Source organism: Zingiber officinale, chromosome 5A (genome assembly GCF_018446385.1).
Source record: "Zingiber officinale cultivar Zhangliang chromosome 5A, Zo_v1.1, whole genome shotgun sequence".
Classification (NCBI taxonomy): domain Eukaryota; kingdom Viridiplantae; phylum Streptophyta; class Magnoliopsida; order Zingiberales; family Zingiberaceae; genus Zingiber; species Zingiber officinale.
The window spans coordinates 117625031-117641589 of NC_055994.1; the positions used below are offsets into that span (position 1 = coordinate 117625031).

General features: G+C 36.5%; 1 protein-coding gene across 1 annotated transcript; it reads left to right on the forward strand.

The window, feature by feature from the left end:
* Positions 1 to 5105: 5105 nt before the first annotated feature.
* LOC121979927 (sister chromatid cohesion 1 protein 1-like) lies at positions 5106 to 10086 on the forward strand. The gene is made up of 20 exons (XM_042531902.1): positions 5106 to 5163; positions 5241 to 5309; positions 5404 to 5462; positions 5541 to 5585; positions 5663 to 5682; positions 5765 to 5841; positions 5928 to 6027; positions 6374 to 6449; positions 6609 to 6678; positions 7584 to 7708; positions 7792 to 7844; positions 7976 to 8134; positions 8232 to 8376; positions 8462 to 8505; positions 8583 to 8787; positions 8860 to 8941; positions 9260 to 9399; positions 9525 to 9609; positions 9726 to 9838; positions 10004 to 10086. Exons 1-20 carry the CDS (start codon positions 5111 to 5113, stop codon positions 10084 to 10086), a joined length of 1803 nt encoding a protein of 600 aa, XP_042387836.1. The 5' UTR covers positions 5106 to 5110.
* The last annotated feature ends 6473 nt before the right edge of the window (positions 10087 to 16559 follow it).

Below are 16559 nucleotides of genomic sequence, written 5' to 3' on the forward strand. Positions count from 1 at the left end.
GCTACCTTGTGCGGCCATGTCGTTGCTTGGTGGGGAAATAATCGCTCGTGAGACTGCCATGTTGCTACCTCGCTAGGTAGCGAAAGTGACCGCGCCTACATTGAACTAAATAACTAATATCTTATCTTCGTCTAGTGCGTATCCCCTGATCGAAAACTGGCACCTCCTTGCAAGGGTGTCTCACACCAAAAGCTCATTGACTTGGTGCGTGAGCACGTGAAAGGGTTGCTCATCCGCCTGCGGCTTGGGTAGGTAGCTGCTTCGTGGCGACCAACCGAGAGGCTGCACGGGCGATCGCTAAGAACTAGGACTTGAACTTCGCCTATCGACCAAAGATGTGACCTTCGACCAGTTCTTCATCTACGACAACTGCAATGTTGCCCTCTCCCCCCTACGGAGACTACTGGAAAAAACTGAGGAAGATCAACGCCATGGAAATGATGAGCCTCACCCGTATGAAGTTTTTCTTCTCCACTAGAGAGGTGGAGTATAGACTGCACCCTTGCCAAGGACATTTCTGTCACCGTCGCCGGGGCATTGGGCCAAGGAAATCACATCGATCACGCTTGAAAGCATTAAGGCTGTTATCTTGGTATATATAGTTAATTTAACTTTTTTTTCCATTTAATTATATATATTTTTTCTTTTTTAGCAAGTATTCCTTGTAGGGAGCAGGACAAGAACGACGTTAATTAGTGAAACCCTAGACGTGAACTTGTAAAAAGTGATAACGTTCTTAGTATGGTCGCTCCTTAGGTTAGATATAGACAAGTAAATCATTAGGGACATAGTAATATTAGCGTATGCAAGGGGATAAGATAATCCACAGGACTTCCGTAGCCGTTGAGAATTGATCCCAGACTTATATGTGGCAACACCAGTGTATAAGCCTTCTGTGCTAGCCCGTGAGGATGAAACCTGAGACATTAGTGAAATTAAGCACAAAAGAAAGTGAGGCAAGTTATCAATGGAAAGTCGACAAAGATCACAGAAGACGATATAGAGAAACTCATGTTAGGAGGCCATTCAAGACCATGATTTATCTCCCTTCCACATGACCTTACATCACTAACGTCTTAGGTTTCCTTATCATCGATGCATGGTTGTCATTCTTGTTTAGCTCTCGGGAAGGAGTACTTCCTGAAAAAGGAAAAATAATAATTAAAAGCAAAAAAAAGAAGTTAAATTAACTACGTACTAGGATAATAGCCTTGATGCTTTCCAGCATATTTTTTTAATAGTAATTCATGGTATCTAATAATTTTGATGATGATCGGTTTAGTCCTATAAAAAATTTCTACTAGTTATCAGGGTAAATTAGGAAGTGTTCATGGAGGCCCATCCAAGTGACCAATGTTCTTAGGCTATATTTAGTGAGGGGTAATCAACCTTATAATGTAATCAATTTGGTACAATTTTAAAACTGTAATATAGTATAATCTGAATTATGAAAGGCTAACAACAAGTAATAAAATTTTATAATTTGAATTACAAGGCCAACAATATGTAATCCAATTACATTCTAAGCCTAATTACATTACAAACTTGATTACATTACCCCTAACCAAATATAGCCTTAGAGTTGTCATCACACTAGAAGAAAATCTCTACAGTGCGCCGTAGTTGGGATTCGACCCTTTGATGCATGATTAACTGTTTGAAGACTCTAATCATTGCACCATTGCCCTGGGAGTCATGTGTAGAATTGAAAGCACTAGGAGGGGGGGGGGGGGGGGGGAATACTACTCGTGTTTTTTTTCACATTTTTCGTAAAATAGTCAGAGTAAACGCAGCTGAGATAAAGATAATAGCAAAAGAAAACAAGTGCTAACATTTTTTTTTTACTTGGTTCAGAGCTTGTGACGACTTCTATTCCAAGGTTCGTGATCGATGACCACTTTTGTTGAGTAATTCACTAATAATTCGAATAAGTACAAGTATAATAATTTAAATGCTATAAATGAAATTATATCGACAACTAAGGATTAGAAGTTCTGGACTTTCAATTGTCGGAGTCATGCTACAACTTCGTAGAGTCATTTTTGAAGCAATACACAAGAGAGAAGTCGTAGCAAACTTGAATTTCAATTTCGTATAGAGAGCTGCTTGAACAAGTCTTTCATAGAGCATTGAGGGTGTCTCTAACCTCGTCCAAGGTGCCTCCAGCTACAAGATTTATCCCCTTAGCTTTGGACTCGATAAACCCCGCAACCTGCGTTATTTATCCACTTGAGGGCACCTTCTGTGCTCTATAAGGCGCCTCCTCGCCTAGCTCTAAGGCACCTCCGAGCCCTTTCAGTGGTGTCTTCTACCAGGTTATTTGAAGTGCCTCTAGCAGCATAGGAGGCGCTTCGAGCACTATTCACCCAAAGTTTTTCTTTGTTTTTTCTCCTGCAAAAACTTATTAGTCTAGCAGAAACATATTAAGTTTGCAAAATATAGTTAGTACAATAAAACTATAGTGTGTTGACAGTCTTAGGACTGTTCGGTTCTGACTTTCGAATTTTCTTGAAGTCCTAGGTCGAACCAATGCTTACTATTCCCTCTACAAGAAACACGTCCTCACTTACTCCTCTCAAGAGAGTTTATCTGATGCCAAACTGATCCTCTAGACTGTTTAGACTTTTGATCAGCATCTGAGACTTTAGGACTTTCTGCTGGGCATCCGAACTCCGACCCGTCCAGTCTTTCGCCCAATGTCCGCGACCACCCCCAGGACTTTAACCTAGTGTCCTCAACCCTAGGTTTTATCTGATGTCCTTGACCTGTCAAGACTTCGTCTAGTCCCCCGGACTAGGACTTCCTTGCCTAGCCGTAACTTTGACTTTTCACCTGCCAAGTATCTACTAGGACTTCTTTGTCTAGCCTCAACTAGGACTTTCACATTGCCTAAGATCACTTAGAACTTTCCTGTACACTTGATCAAACTTGTTAGAACAATAACAAACTTTAACTTTAAACTCTTTGTCATTATCAAAACTTAAGTTCAATCATCTCGTGCTTCTTATACCACATCATGATGTTCTCTCCTTGGTCTTGAGCTAGAGGAGCACATCGATGAGGTCCTTCTTCTTGTCTTCGACATCCTCATGCAATGCAATTATTTTATAAAACATCTGGTCAAATTTTTGCTGAACTGGTGAGAGAGCCCATGAACCTTATTGAAGGGAATATGCCGGCCAAATATGTACTTTATGAGATAGAAAGCTTTAAATAGGATACAAAATGGAAAAAACATTAGACTAAATGATATTTCGATAGAAGTATGGGAATGTCTTGAGAAATAAGGTGATAAATGACTTACAAAGTTATTCAACTCAATATTGAAAATTAAAAAAAAATCTGATCAATGAATAGTAAGTACTCTAATTCCCATATATATATATATATATATATATATATATATATATATATATATATATATATATATATATATATATATATATATATATATATATATATATTTAAAAGAATAAAAGAAACATACAAAATTATACAAACTATAAGGACATTAAATCACTAAAAAAATATTGATTTAGGGATGAAATTTAGCGTTGAAAAATTTTCATCCGAAATCTGTAATAAATTTAGCAACAAAAAATAAATTATAGCTAATTAACAATGAAATTAGCGACAAAAATATTTTGTCGCATATTAAGTATAATTCGTCACCAAATTCATTGCCAATTAGCGATGAAATTCAACATTTATCATAGATTTACGATGAATAAGGCATTTGTCGTAGCTTTTTGTGATGAATATGACATTCATTGCATATTTTTGCGACAAATATGGAATTCATCCCATTATTTGTAATGAATTTCAGATTCGTTATAAATTTTGTGATGAATATCATTTTTGTTGCAAACTTTTGCGACAAATTCAGTATTCATCGTAGAGTTTGCAACGAATATGTCGCAAACGTGTGCGGCGAATACAAGGATTCATCACAAAATCTTTATAATTATGTTTTTTCTCATGTATTTTTATCATTTTTATAGTTGTTGATGTAAAACTTTAATTATTAAATATATTTATTTAGTAGCAAAAAAAATTATTTGTGTAATTCAACGCTCCCCTGAAATTTTTTTCTGATTTCTCCCCTGTCCACCCTTGAGTACTCTAAGAATTTTCTCGATATGAGTCTCTTCCCTTAACCTCTAACTCAGTCTCCAAAGCCGTCCAAACACAACTTATGTACATGTTCAATATAGCAACATCAAATATCTTCCTAATATACTGTAGGTATAAGATCTTTAGGGATCAAAGTTGTTGGGACTTTCTTGGAATATATATATATATATATATATATATATGGAATAATCTAAAGAGGATTGATTATGAAAAGACTTTTTTCATAGACGATCATGTAAGTCCACAAGATTTTTTATGATTATGAAACACAATAGATAGATGTCAAGATCACGGCTTTAATTAGCAAGGATGAGTTATATTTCGTATGCTTTAACAATAGAACATACCATATATTCGACGATATGATGGAGCTTAATGTGTCAAGTTTGAGATAGTGTTACTCATGCCCTGATCAAATCTGGCTCTTAATAAGCTAATGAAAGATTAGTTCGGCATAAAATAATGAGCGATTAGTTCCAGTGCTAATGACAGATTATTAGTCATATCATTGCATAAACAATTTACTTACAAAGAAAAATAATGTAAATATAATTACTTCATATTAATTAGTGAAATTACTCTATTATTTATAATTTATTATCTTATTCGTAATTGATAAATTATAATAAAAAGTTAAATATTATCATTAGTATAGATCGATTACGTCGTAGGATATGAGAAACAACAAGTCGAAGACGGTTAATTAGAGTAAAATCAAATGATTTTTTATTTTTTGAAAGAAAAAATTTATAGTCACATAAGTGTGCACACGTAGGCGGCTTCACTTCAGTTATACCCAAGCTGCGTACCACTTTTGGTCGTTGCAGTTTTCGTTCTCCGCGCACTGTTTCATTACCCATCTTGTCCACTCTCGAAGCTCCGCGCTTCTTACTATAAATGGTTCCTCCCCTTCCTCATCGTTAGCATCTTTTCTTTTCTTTTCTTTGCGGTTCATCTGTCGAGATCGGGGAGCAAGATGTTCTACTCGCACCAGCTCCTCGCCAAGAAGGCTCCTCTCGGGCAGATATGGTGAGATTTGTCTTTCTTTCTTCGCATTCATCTCTCCGTCGTCTCTGCGCATTCTGATCTGGGGCTCTCGCATCAAGGATGGCGGCTACTCTGCACGCCAAGTTGAACCGGAGGAAGCTCGACAAGCTCGATATCATCAAAATCTGGTTAGAAATTAATTAACATCTCCCGAGTGCTCTGTTTTCTACTCGTTTGTTTCTAGATCGGAAAAACATTTTCGAGTTTCCTACGCGATCGCAGTGAGGAGATTCTGAATCCGTCGGTTCCGATGGCCCTGCGCCTCTCTGGCATTCTCATGGGTAAGCTCCTTAATTTTCCCTTCTTAGTTTTTAATTTGTTAGCAAATCGATTTAACTCTTCCGGCCAGTAAATCTCAGGCGGCGTTGTTATCGTCTATGAGCGGAAGGTCAAGCTCCTCTACGGTTCGTCATCCTCCGGTCACATTGATCCTCCTGTTTTTCTTCTTCTCCATCGTCTAATGTTTGGTTGAAATTCACAGACGATGTCACGCGGCTACTGGTGTGCCCCTTGGAAGGTTCTAGAGCTCCTTCCCTGTTCTGTTTTCGGTGATCCCTAATCCTCCGTTATATGAATGCCACAGGCAGAGATCAATGGAACATGGAAGACGAAGACGGTTGCCGATCCCACCGTCCTTCCGAAGGCAAAAGCTCAAGCCAAGTGATCTGTCGCCTCTCTCTCTCTCTCTCTCTCTCTCTCTCTAAGATCGATCGGGGTCTTGTGAACCGTGCGATGGTTTTTTGCAGGTTCGAGGCGGTGACGCTGCCGGAGTGCGTGGACATGGATGTAGAACAGTCGATGCTCCTCTCCGACGCCTCCGTAGCAGCCTCCAGATTCCAACGCATGGTAGAACTCCTCATTCTTCCCCCTTTTTGACAATTTTTCCAGTATCGACTGATGTACGTGTCGATCTTGTTTCCAGTTTGCATGAGTGGACAGTTGAGGTGGGGGCAGACTCTGAAATCGGGCTCAACTATAGGACTGCATGCTTATTCTGTTATGGGTAGACTAGGGTAGGCATACATTTTGAATGTTGATCTAAATCGAAAAATTAAGTTTAATATTTTATCAGTTTGATTTTAATTTGTCGTATCAGATAAAATTGTTGATTTTTTTTTCAATTTCAATTAAATTTTATAATTAATATTTGCTTAGTAAATAATCTGGTTGTTTTGAGTTACTATGATTGCAGCGATTGGATGAGGTGGAAGAACACTACATTAACATCGACATTAGAAACGGTGATCCACCAGACACCTATCATCAAGGTCTCTTTACACCTTTATTATTACCTTCGCATTGTTTTTTTAATACCTTTAGTTATTCCTTAGTCCTGAAAATTTTGCAAGTTTGAGGATTGCTCTTACTTGACCACAAGTTAGACCGACCTAAACTAGTTGGGATCTGTTTTTTTTATGTAATTGCAGTTGATGCTGAAAATATCACCCTATTTGACGATTTTGGATCAGGACCACCAGAGGGTAACCATTTTGAGAGGCAAGAAAATTAAATTACCTTTTGACTTTGGCAATATACGTTTTGTTAATTTTCAATGCTCTGTTTAATTTTATTTGAAGCATTTAAATAAATTGATTTCTAGACTAAATTACAGCGTCACCCAAACCATGATGATTAAAGTATGTGGATATTTTTAATGACAATTTACAAATATTTCAATAATATATAAAAATGCATTCAAATTTTATATTGATAAAAGGGCACACATTCCCCAAAAAAAAATTACCTTTTTTTTTTTTTTAAAAAAAACAATAATAAAAAATTTTGATGCAACCAGCGCTACTAGGGGAAGCAATGACCGGCCGATGTTGCCGATTGTGGCTAGGCCAATCTTGGCCATTAGTCGCGGTTAGGTTAGAGCGGCTTGCAACCTCTAGCAAACCTTGATTAGGTCAATCATGACCTTGGTCGTGAAATCGCGACCAAAAGTCCAATCTCGTGGCTAAGAGGTCAGTTGCGACCTGGTTGCGATTTCACGGCCAAGATGTCGTGATTAGCTTTGACTGATTTTGTAACCAGGAGACTGCGATCAGACTGACCACGATTTTGTAGGTAGACCAACTTGGTCGTAATTTTACAGCTAGACTGGCTTAGCCATGCCCTATGGTTGAGATTGATGTGGCCATGATCGATGCCCACGGCTGATTAGTGTTGTTGCTAGTCTTGCTGTTCCTCACTGATATTAATATTTTTAATTTCTTTTTATAGAGGAGGGTTTTTTAAAATCAAATGCCCCCTTTGATAAATACAATAGTTGGATTCAGTATTGAAAGTTAAGTACCAAACATTGTTTAATTAACGTTCATGAATTTATTACCCTAATCTATTTATTTCTAATAGGTTAATAAAATTGATATGATATCTACGTGTCCTCTCGTATGTAGGTTTGACATAGGAGAAGATGAGACACAGATCAACTACACTCCTCAAGAGCAACCCCATTTTCACAATCCTCTTAGACCCTCTCCACCAGTAGACGATGGACCCAAAAGCTCAATGCCTCATCAACGTATGCTTTTCCAAACCTTATAGTTGGAGTACTCTAATTTGAATGTATTGTATACAATATGATTTGCCTGATTACCTATGCAGTAAACACTTCAGATGCAAACCATCGTATGAACGTGGAGGAACCGAAGGAAAAGGTTTTAGATATCTAAATTTGTTCAGAATCTGATCAAAGTTTCTTTTAAGAATAGTAGGAATGAACCTTCAACTCAAACATAGGTCTAAATGGATTGAGTTGTTAGTGTAAGGTTGCTGGTCAATGTAACAGGGAGAAGGTATTCAACAACAACAGCAGGTTAAACAAAATGCACGCAGAAAGCGTACCCATCTAATCCTGGATGAGCAACTCATGATACCAGGCAACCACTATCAATCTTGGCTCCAGGACACTTCTGATATAGTGTCTAAAAGAGGAAGAACTGTTAGGGTTGGTGCTTAAGCAAGTTGTTCTTGCTTTAACTTTACCAGTACTAGTTCTTTTTCACAAGTTTACTAATTACTCCGTTTTATAGCAATGTTTGCAGTGTCATAATCCCATTCGATCCACAAAGATATCCAAGCTCATGAACTTGCCACCAGTAGCTCTCATTACTGGTTTAGAGATGTTTCCTTCTCGAGTGCATTTCCCTGCCCCTCTAATTGAATTGTGGAGGAATTCTACAATTTTAGGTTAATATTTTTTTCCCTCTTCCTTCAAAACTTTGTCAACAACACTTCAGAAGTTTAAACAATTACAAATTTTTATTGGTTGAAGGAGATAAATCACCTGCAGAAGAGAGACATGAAGCACATGAATCTGTAAGTGTTACAGGCATTTTACTTTCTAGTTGTGGTAACTAATCAACTGTACTAACAAATCATTTATGGAAATGAAGTTTCTAGAAGAATTTCAGGCTGAAATACCACTCAACCCTGAGTTCCAGGCTGAAGTCCCACCCAACAACGAATTTCAAGCCGAAATACAACCCAACCCCTTAGAGTTCTCCATTGAGAAAGTCAGAGCAAACCTTGAAAATTTGGAGTTCCAGGGAATTGATAAGTCATTTAGTAGTGACCATTTTGCTACTCCTGGGAGTCAAGGTAACTTGATCTTTACATGTACTTTGCCAACTTAAGTTTCAGATGATAAATGTGCCCTTGAACTAATGGCAGGGCAGAGTTCAAAGTCTATTCCTAGCTCTGGTTCTGGACATTTCATGCCATTGGAACCTGAGATACAATTACATTCTGGAAGGTCAGTGAAATCTCAAAAATAGAAGAAAAAAGGCATACAAATCTATTTGTTTTCACATTCTTGATTGAAAACAAGATATTTATATTAACTAGAATGCAGTAGTGAAATTTCTCACCAAATATGAATATTCAATCTCTTTGGCTATTTTTTCTTCTTGGTATCTCCCTTTCTTCTGAAAGGGTTGCTTCTAAATGTCAACCCAAGTCATATTTCTTGTATGAAATGTTATTTGACTGCCGCAAATAGCCTTCTAATACAGAATACTACTACTTGGCATACACATTTAGATCTGCCATCTATGTTGGGATTTTGAGACAGGTCTAAAAGAAAGCAGAATTCCTCATCAACGACTAACTTTGGCAACCTTGATCCAGTTGAAGAGGAGTCACCACTTCAGCAAGATTTAAGAAGTTTCAAACTCAGAAGGATATCACAATTAAGTCCAGCCCCTGATGCTGGTTTGTTATCTTAATCTAATTTTGTCTTTTGCCACTTTGTGAACTGGAAAGATGCACTCTTTACCTTCTAATAAAAGGTGATACTTAAATATTGTGCTCGGCTACTTGCAACAAATTTCATGTAGAACTACTGGAGGAAACCGGACCAACTCAAACCCCAGTTCCTCCATCTAGTACTTCGATCGACCACACTACTGAATTGATCCGGACGTAAGTACACAGTAATACTTTTAGCAGGCCATAAATTGCAACAACTTAGTTCATCTCTATTCGTTTTCCCTTGACAAATAAAATAGCAGATTGATAGTTTGCATGATAATGAACAGGCATCTCAAGTTGCATTTTGATACGCCAGGAGCCCCACAGTCTGAATCATTGAACCAGTTAGCTTTAGGAATGAACAAGAAAACAGCTGCTCTACTCTTTTACCAAACTTGCGGTATTTAGGTTTCCACGCTTATGAATTGCAATTTCTTTCTAATTTAGGAATTCATATATCTCTAGAAACAGGAAGATTGCTCTAAGTTTTCTCCATTTCTACTAAATGGAACCTGAGCAATTCATTTATGTTCTTCGCCAATTAAAACAAGTTTCTGATTTGCAGTTCTCGCCACCTTTGACTTCATCAAGGTGGAACAACATGTAGCATATGGGGACATACTGATCTCAAGAGGGCCTAAGATGTAGCTAACCTGACATATATAATTTTGGAAGTCAACGAGCAAGGTGGAAAGTTGATAATGGTATCACAAACAGTGTCTCAGCTTTACATCTCACGTATCTAACAGTAGTTATAGTTCTATAGTTTCATGTAGCAAGTCAAGAATTTGTTTATATTCCCCAAAATATATAGTTTACTGCTGGTGAAAACTTGAGGATGGGAATACAACTACTGCTCCTGCTCCTTTGTTTTATGATTGCCTTTAGGTACAATGCAGTGATTTTGCTAGAATGGTCGGTGCATTTGTGATAGATTCTACTTCATCTGCGCTGTGGTTGAATGGTTGTGCCTCCTATTGAAATGCCTGTAACCTTAGTACGTAGAGACAAACCAGTGATGATTTTAATATCGAAACATGATCAAACTTCCATTAATGTGTGATTTACCTCCTCTGTGTTGGCCTAGGGACGGGTTGACGAGGGCGCTGGGGGCGAGCGAATCGCCTTTTGCCACATGTGTTAGTAGTAGGAAGGCTGATGAAGAGTTGGCATTCGTTTGAAGTTCTTTCATTAATTGTTATCGTTATCCTAGGAACAACTGGGTGGAATATAATTATCCCATAGATTCATATCCCAAGTGAACAGTTGCGAATACAGTTCGATATTAGAGCATACTAGAGACGAGCATGGAGCTTAAGAAATCAATTAGAATAAGTGGATGGATAAATAAGTGAAGGAATATTATTTAATTTATTCTTTCATTGATTTTCTTTGACAGATGAAAAAAATCAGAAGAATGTAAAAAGAGAGAGATGAATGACTTCTACATTCAGCCTCGTCACCTTGTCTAACACCGCTGGTCCATCCAGTTCACCTAACAAATGTATCCAAATTACTTACCAGCTTCATCTGGTAGTATAAACCAGTCAATTCGACTCACTCACTAAATTATGCCACCCTTTTTGGCTCGATCTAATTGGCGCCGTTCAAATTGTTATATTATTTATAGTTGAATATAATAATCATTATGGTTAAATATAATTCATGAGTGAAAAAAAATATAATAGAAAATTAGTGAAAATAAATAAATCCACTCGGTTTCACACTGGTACAACGCAACTTCACCATTTCTTTTGGGTTTTAAAGTAATTGCTCAAATAGAAATAAAAAAGATCACTTGGATTTATGTCATAGTATATATTATATTTTTCTTTATTTTTATTTTAATAGAGGGCCCGAAAGAAAGGCACCCAAGAATTAGAAGCAACCTAATATTATTTGAAAGAAAGCAAAATAGAAATTATAAATAAAATGAAATAAATATGAAAAATTATAATTAAGATTATATATATATATATTATTGATAAATTGTATACAATTATTATATTTAATATAAAATATGTAAGATGCATTGTATATATAATTACTAAGAAACTCTAATATATTAACTGTGCATATCCATTATATAAAGAATTATGAAACCTAAATCCTGTATTGTGCGCATCCATCCTATTGTATTGGATTTCAATTTTGTTAGGATAGTTGTGTTTAGGGGTGAAGAGTGATTGACTTGAAAAATAAAATTCCTTTCTTTTGCAAAACTAAATAGATTAATATATAAAAAAATAATAAGAGAAATCACAAATGCAAATAAGAATAATTTACATGATTTGTGTTAGGAAGGATATATATAGATATGAGATGGTTGGGCGTTAGAGGGGATGAATAACGTATGTACTTATCAAATATGATTTACAACAACTTTTATTATAATCTTTGGTAAGGTCACATAAGTTAGCATAATGGAATACAAACAAACATAGAAGACAAATACTTATAATCACTAACACGCTTACTTACATGATTCAACTATTCCTTCGGCTCCTACTTTATGACTTATGAGCGGTCAATGAATTACTCTCATAAAGTTAATATTTTTCTCCCTTTCAACTTTTGTAAGTGAAGAAACCTCTTACAAGACAAAAGGCTAAAGGATTACAAAGGCTTCTAATAGGGTTTCACCAATGCTATTTTGCTAGCCTTGAAGTTCCCACTGACCTCATTTTTATAGTCTTCGAGCTATAATTTATTCTGGCATTAATAAGTAGAGCAATAATAACTCTTTTCTTTTCTATTTTCCATACATGATGCACTATTACTAATTGTATAGTCATCCATCAATTGATTATTTAGTTCACTACTCTCTTGAATAGAATGTTTTTGCTTCTTAGCTCCTCGACTTAAGTTAATCTATTGAATTCCATACTATCCAAAAGGACCAAATCCAAACCACAAAACCTAATAATGTTTAGGACTTGCGGTTAACTGACTTGCCACATAAGTTGATTTTTCTATTAGTCAATTAGATTACAATTTTAGTCGACTAGATTCTGCAATATAATCATCCAATCATCAAGTTTGTCTATATTGAGTTCTACATTCGTTCCACGCATACAAGTCACTCAACTCTCAGCTTACTATCAGAGTTCAACCATCAGAGCTTAACTTTGTCCCTCGGCTTTCTTTCGTTGGTTTACACACCCCGTGGTGCTATGTCTAACATATGCAATCAAGTGTGAGTCCACTATTTTTTTATCCTTTCCAGACACTTTCTAGAGGTAGAGAAACCTCTTACATAATTTACAAGGTGAAAGCATAAGTATGAAGGTAGATATTAAAATACAAGTATGAAACAAACTTGTGATGAGCTATTGGAAACCTTGAGGGTCACATCACTCCTCCTGGCGCTTCCCAGACCATATGAGCAGGACTTGAGCACTTTTTGAGCACTATGAAGGAAGAGATTGCTTGCAATTGATTATGGACCCCTTTGATAGAGCTCAATCGACACTCTTCCGGTTGACTGGAACTCCCTCTGGATGACTGGACCTCCATTGCAAACTTGATCATCTTTGAGCTAAGTTTTAGCTTTCCAGTCGCTTGGAACTCAGTCAAAACTCATCCGTTGAACAAACTACTCGGAGATGATCAACCTTAGACTCCAGGCGACTGGACCAATCTCCTATCATTCAGACATGTCCGATCGCTCAGACATGTGGTCTTGTCGATCGTGACCACTTTGGTCAACCAAACTCGGTCCTGTCCTCCGGTTCGATCCTAATATTGCTATGTTTCTTTGTCTGCTTCTAGCTTCCTACAAGACAAACCACACAAACAACAAACAAAAACCTAGTACCTAACTTACTAGGTTAACTCGTTCGGAGCTCACTCCTTCAAGACTTCACCCTTTGTCAAGTGTTCAACTCTTAACCTAGTTCCCAACTAGGTTTTTGCATCGTCTAATTTCCAACCAGGTCTTCCATCGTCAAGCCCTGCTAGGACTTCACCACCGTTAGGAATTCCACTGCCTAGTTCTAACCAAGACTTCCACCGCCTAACCTCGCTAGGACTTCCATTGCCTATTCCCAACCAGAACTTCCACTTCCTAGCCTCGCTAAGACTTCCACGGTATGGTCCCAACCAGAACTTCCACCGTCTAGAATCACTAAGACTTCCACTGTCTGGTTTCAACCAAGACTTCCACTGCCTAGCCTTGTTAGTACTTCTACTGTTTGGTTCCCAACCAGAACTTCTCTTTGCCTAGTCCCACTAGGACTTTCCACCAATTGCCAAGTATCTAGTCATACTTGGACTTCTTACACACTTCTAAGCTTTAAGTTAACCTTACTTGCTTGGACTCTTTCACAAACTTGATCAACCTTGATCAAGTTACTTGGTCACCCTTGACCAAGTTCCCGTTAACATATTATTCAAATCAAACCATCAAAATCCTAGAGGTTGATTGCAACAATAATCTTCACATACCATCCTTTGTCTTCACCTATGTAGTGTGTCTCCATCGCTTCCATCCTTAATGCTCCTCGTCCTATGGTCCCTTAGTCACCTTGTGTAACTTTCTTTGATCTATTTGGACCTTGAGCCATTGAGCCTTCAACTTGGCTACTCCAAATCATGCTCTAGAGCTACTCTAATTCCACTTCAATGCTTCACATCTTACGGTTTTTTGAATGTCTCATATCATCCTTCTCCAATCACTAAAGACCTCTAAGACATTAAGTGTATCACCTTGATCATGTCAAGTCATCATCATAACCTCAACCTTGTTGAGTCACGTGCACTCCAAGCTCCATGTGTGTTCCTATAAGTTTCTACAAACTCAAACTCATATTGAATCCAAATACAAAGACTAATTTAAAGTATTTTCCAAAACATCAAAAATCCAAGGTTACACTAGATCACTTGGGATATGATTGCACCAATAGCTCAAACCCCAACTCCTATTCCATAGCCTCATGATCCATTAGGTGGATCAAATTCAAAATTTCCACTTGATCCATTTGAGATGGATCGTGAAATATCATATAGAATATCTTATTACAAATATGAAATGTTACACAAAGAAGACATTACTAGTGTGAGCATCAAAAGCCTTATGATGTGCACAGAGAAGCGAATATTTATTGGAAGTGGGTTATTTATTCGAGTTCTCCTTGGACACCTATTTATAGTAACAAGGGTGCATTCAAAAAGAGGAAAAGATAGCTCATTCGGATAGCTTCTAATTGGAATCGAGCTACTTAATTGTTTAATAAATGACAAAAATCCAGATATGATACTCCTACCAACCAACAACTAGTAGTTAGTCGACTAAGTTTGCATTCAGTCGACTCAATATACATCCAATCGATTGAGTTGGATAAGATCACAAGCTTCTCTACCAATGACTTTTATGATTGGTCAACTCCATGACAATCTAATCAACTCAACCATATTTGATTGATTGATAGTCGACTTAACTAGTAGCCGCTACAATAAGCTTTTCTCATCCAACAAACATGAGTTGACTCATTTAGCATTCCAATCACCTCAAATCAAACAAAGACTAAGTCTAAGCTCGAGTGTAGGATTCAACTCGTCAAGGCAACCGAGTAAGCATCCTAGTTTATTGAGACAAATATTACTCGATCTTTAATTTTGCTCGACTTACACCTCATAAGCCCTTGTGATCCTCTAAGATCAATATCATACTTAGACTACGATCAAAAAAGTATGCACCTCGTCGAAGGCTCTCAATTAAGCTCATCTAACCTAAAATTGTGAACTCAGATATTACAAGTAACATCATCTTTCACAACTCAGTCTTTCAATTGTCACAACTTTAATTCACCCAAGAGTTCATCTTCTATTTGATCCTTAGTCTCTCATATGCACTAAGTCCTGCTCTACATGTCATCCTTAACTATCACCTATTGCGACTCATTTCAAAATTATCAAAATAGCTCCAATCTCCTTGTCCTACAGTTCCTTAGATGTTCCACACCATCCGAACTCTAGCAAATCTTTGAGCCTTGATCTAAACGATTTTGGTCGCGCCAAGTCAATTTAACCATGTTGAGTTACCCTTTTGATGCTTGACAAATCTTTTTAAATTAGAAACATAGAAATTATGAATTTAAAATTTTAACTACACGACTTCCAAGAGTTTTCCTAATATGAGACAAGATTTACTAACTTAACATTTCTTTATATCCTTTGGCACACATGGTAATTCAAATTGATCTTAGTTTGTACAATGTGAATTTAGAAAGATCAAGACAGTCAAATAAGTGCAAAATTTGATAAATTTTTTATTTTAAATTAAATTTTAAAAAACTTTTTGTAACAGCTCATTTTTAATCTTTTTACTCGACCAAATAGTCATCCAACTATTTTAAAAAACTTTTTGTAACAACTCATTTTTAATCTTTTTACTCGACCAAATAGTCAAGTAAGCTGGATGTCAATCTTTACCAATATATTTTTTTTCAAAATAATTTCAAAAATTGTATAAGTATGAGGGCTAAAAGAATTCACATATTTCTATAATAATATGATATTATCTATTTTAGACCTAAGTTGTCATGGATTTATTTTTAGACTCTACCTAAAAGATCGCATACCAATGGAAATATCTTCATATTTTAAACTCATAATCCTTTTTATGTATTTCCAATGTAAGACTTTGATTGTATTCTCAACAATCATCTCAAATAAAGAACCATCATTACTCTCATGATTTGGTCTCCCTTTAAGCATCTAATCACTCTTGACTTACTCTGACCTCCCCTCACCATCTGGTCACTCTTGACTTATTCTAGGCCTCCCCTCAACTTTGTTCAAGGTCATCTCACATGGTATCTAGTATGGACTATAACTCTGATATCAATTGTTACGATCAAAAGAATTTATATATCTCCATAATTGTATAATATTGTCCACTTTAGATCTAACCTCTTACGGATTTATTTTTGGACTCTACCCAAAAGATTAAATACCAATAGAAATATCTTTATCTTTTAAATTTATAATCTTTTTTATATATTTATAATGTAAGACTTTGATTATAGTTCCAACATAAAGATCTAAAATTTATAAAATTTCATAAAACATTTATTTTGATGATATTCAACTAATAAAAAATTATTTTTCATGAGAAATAT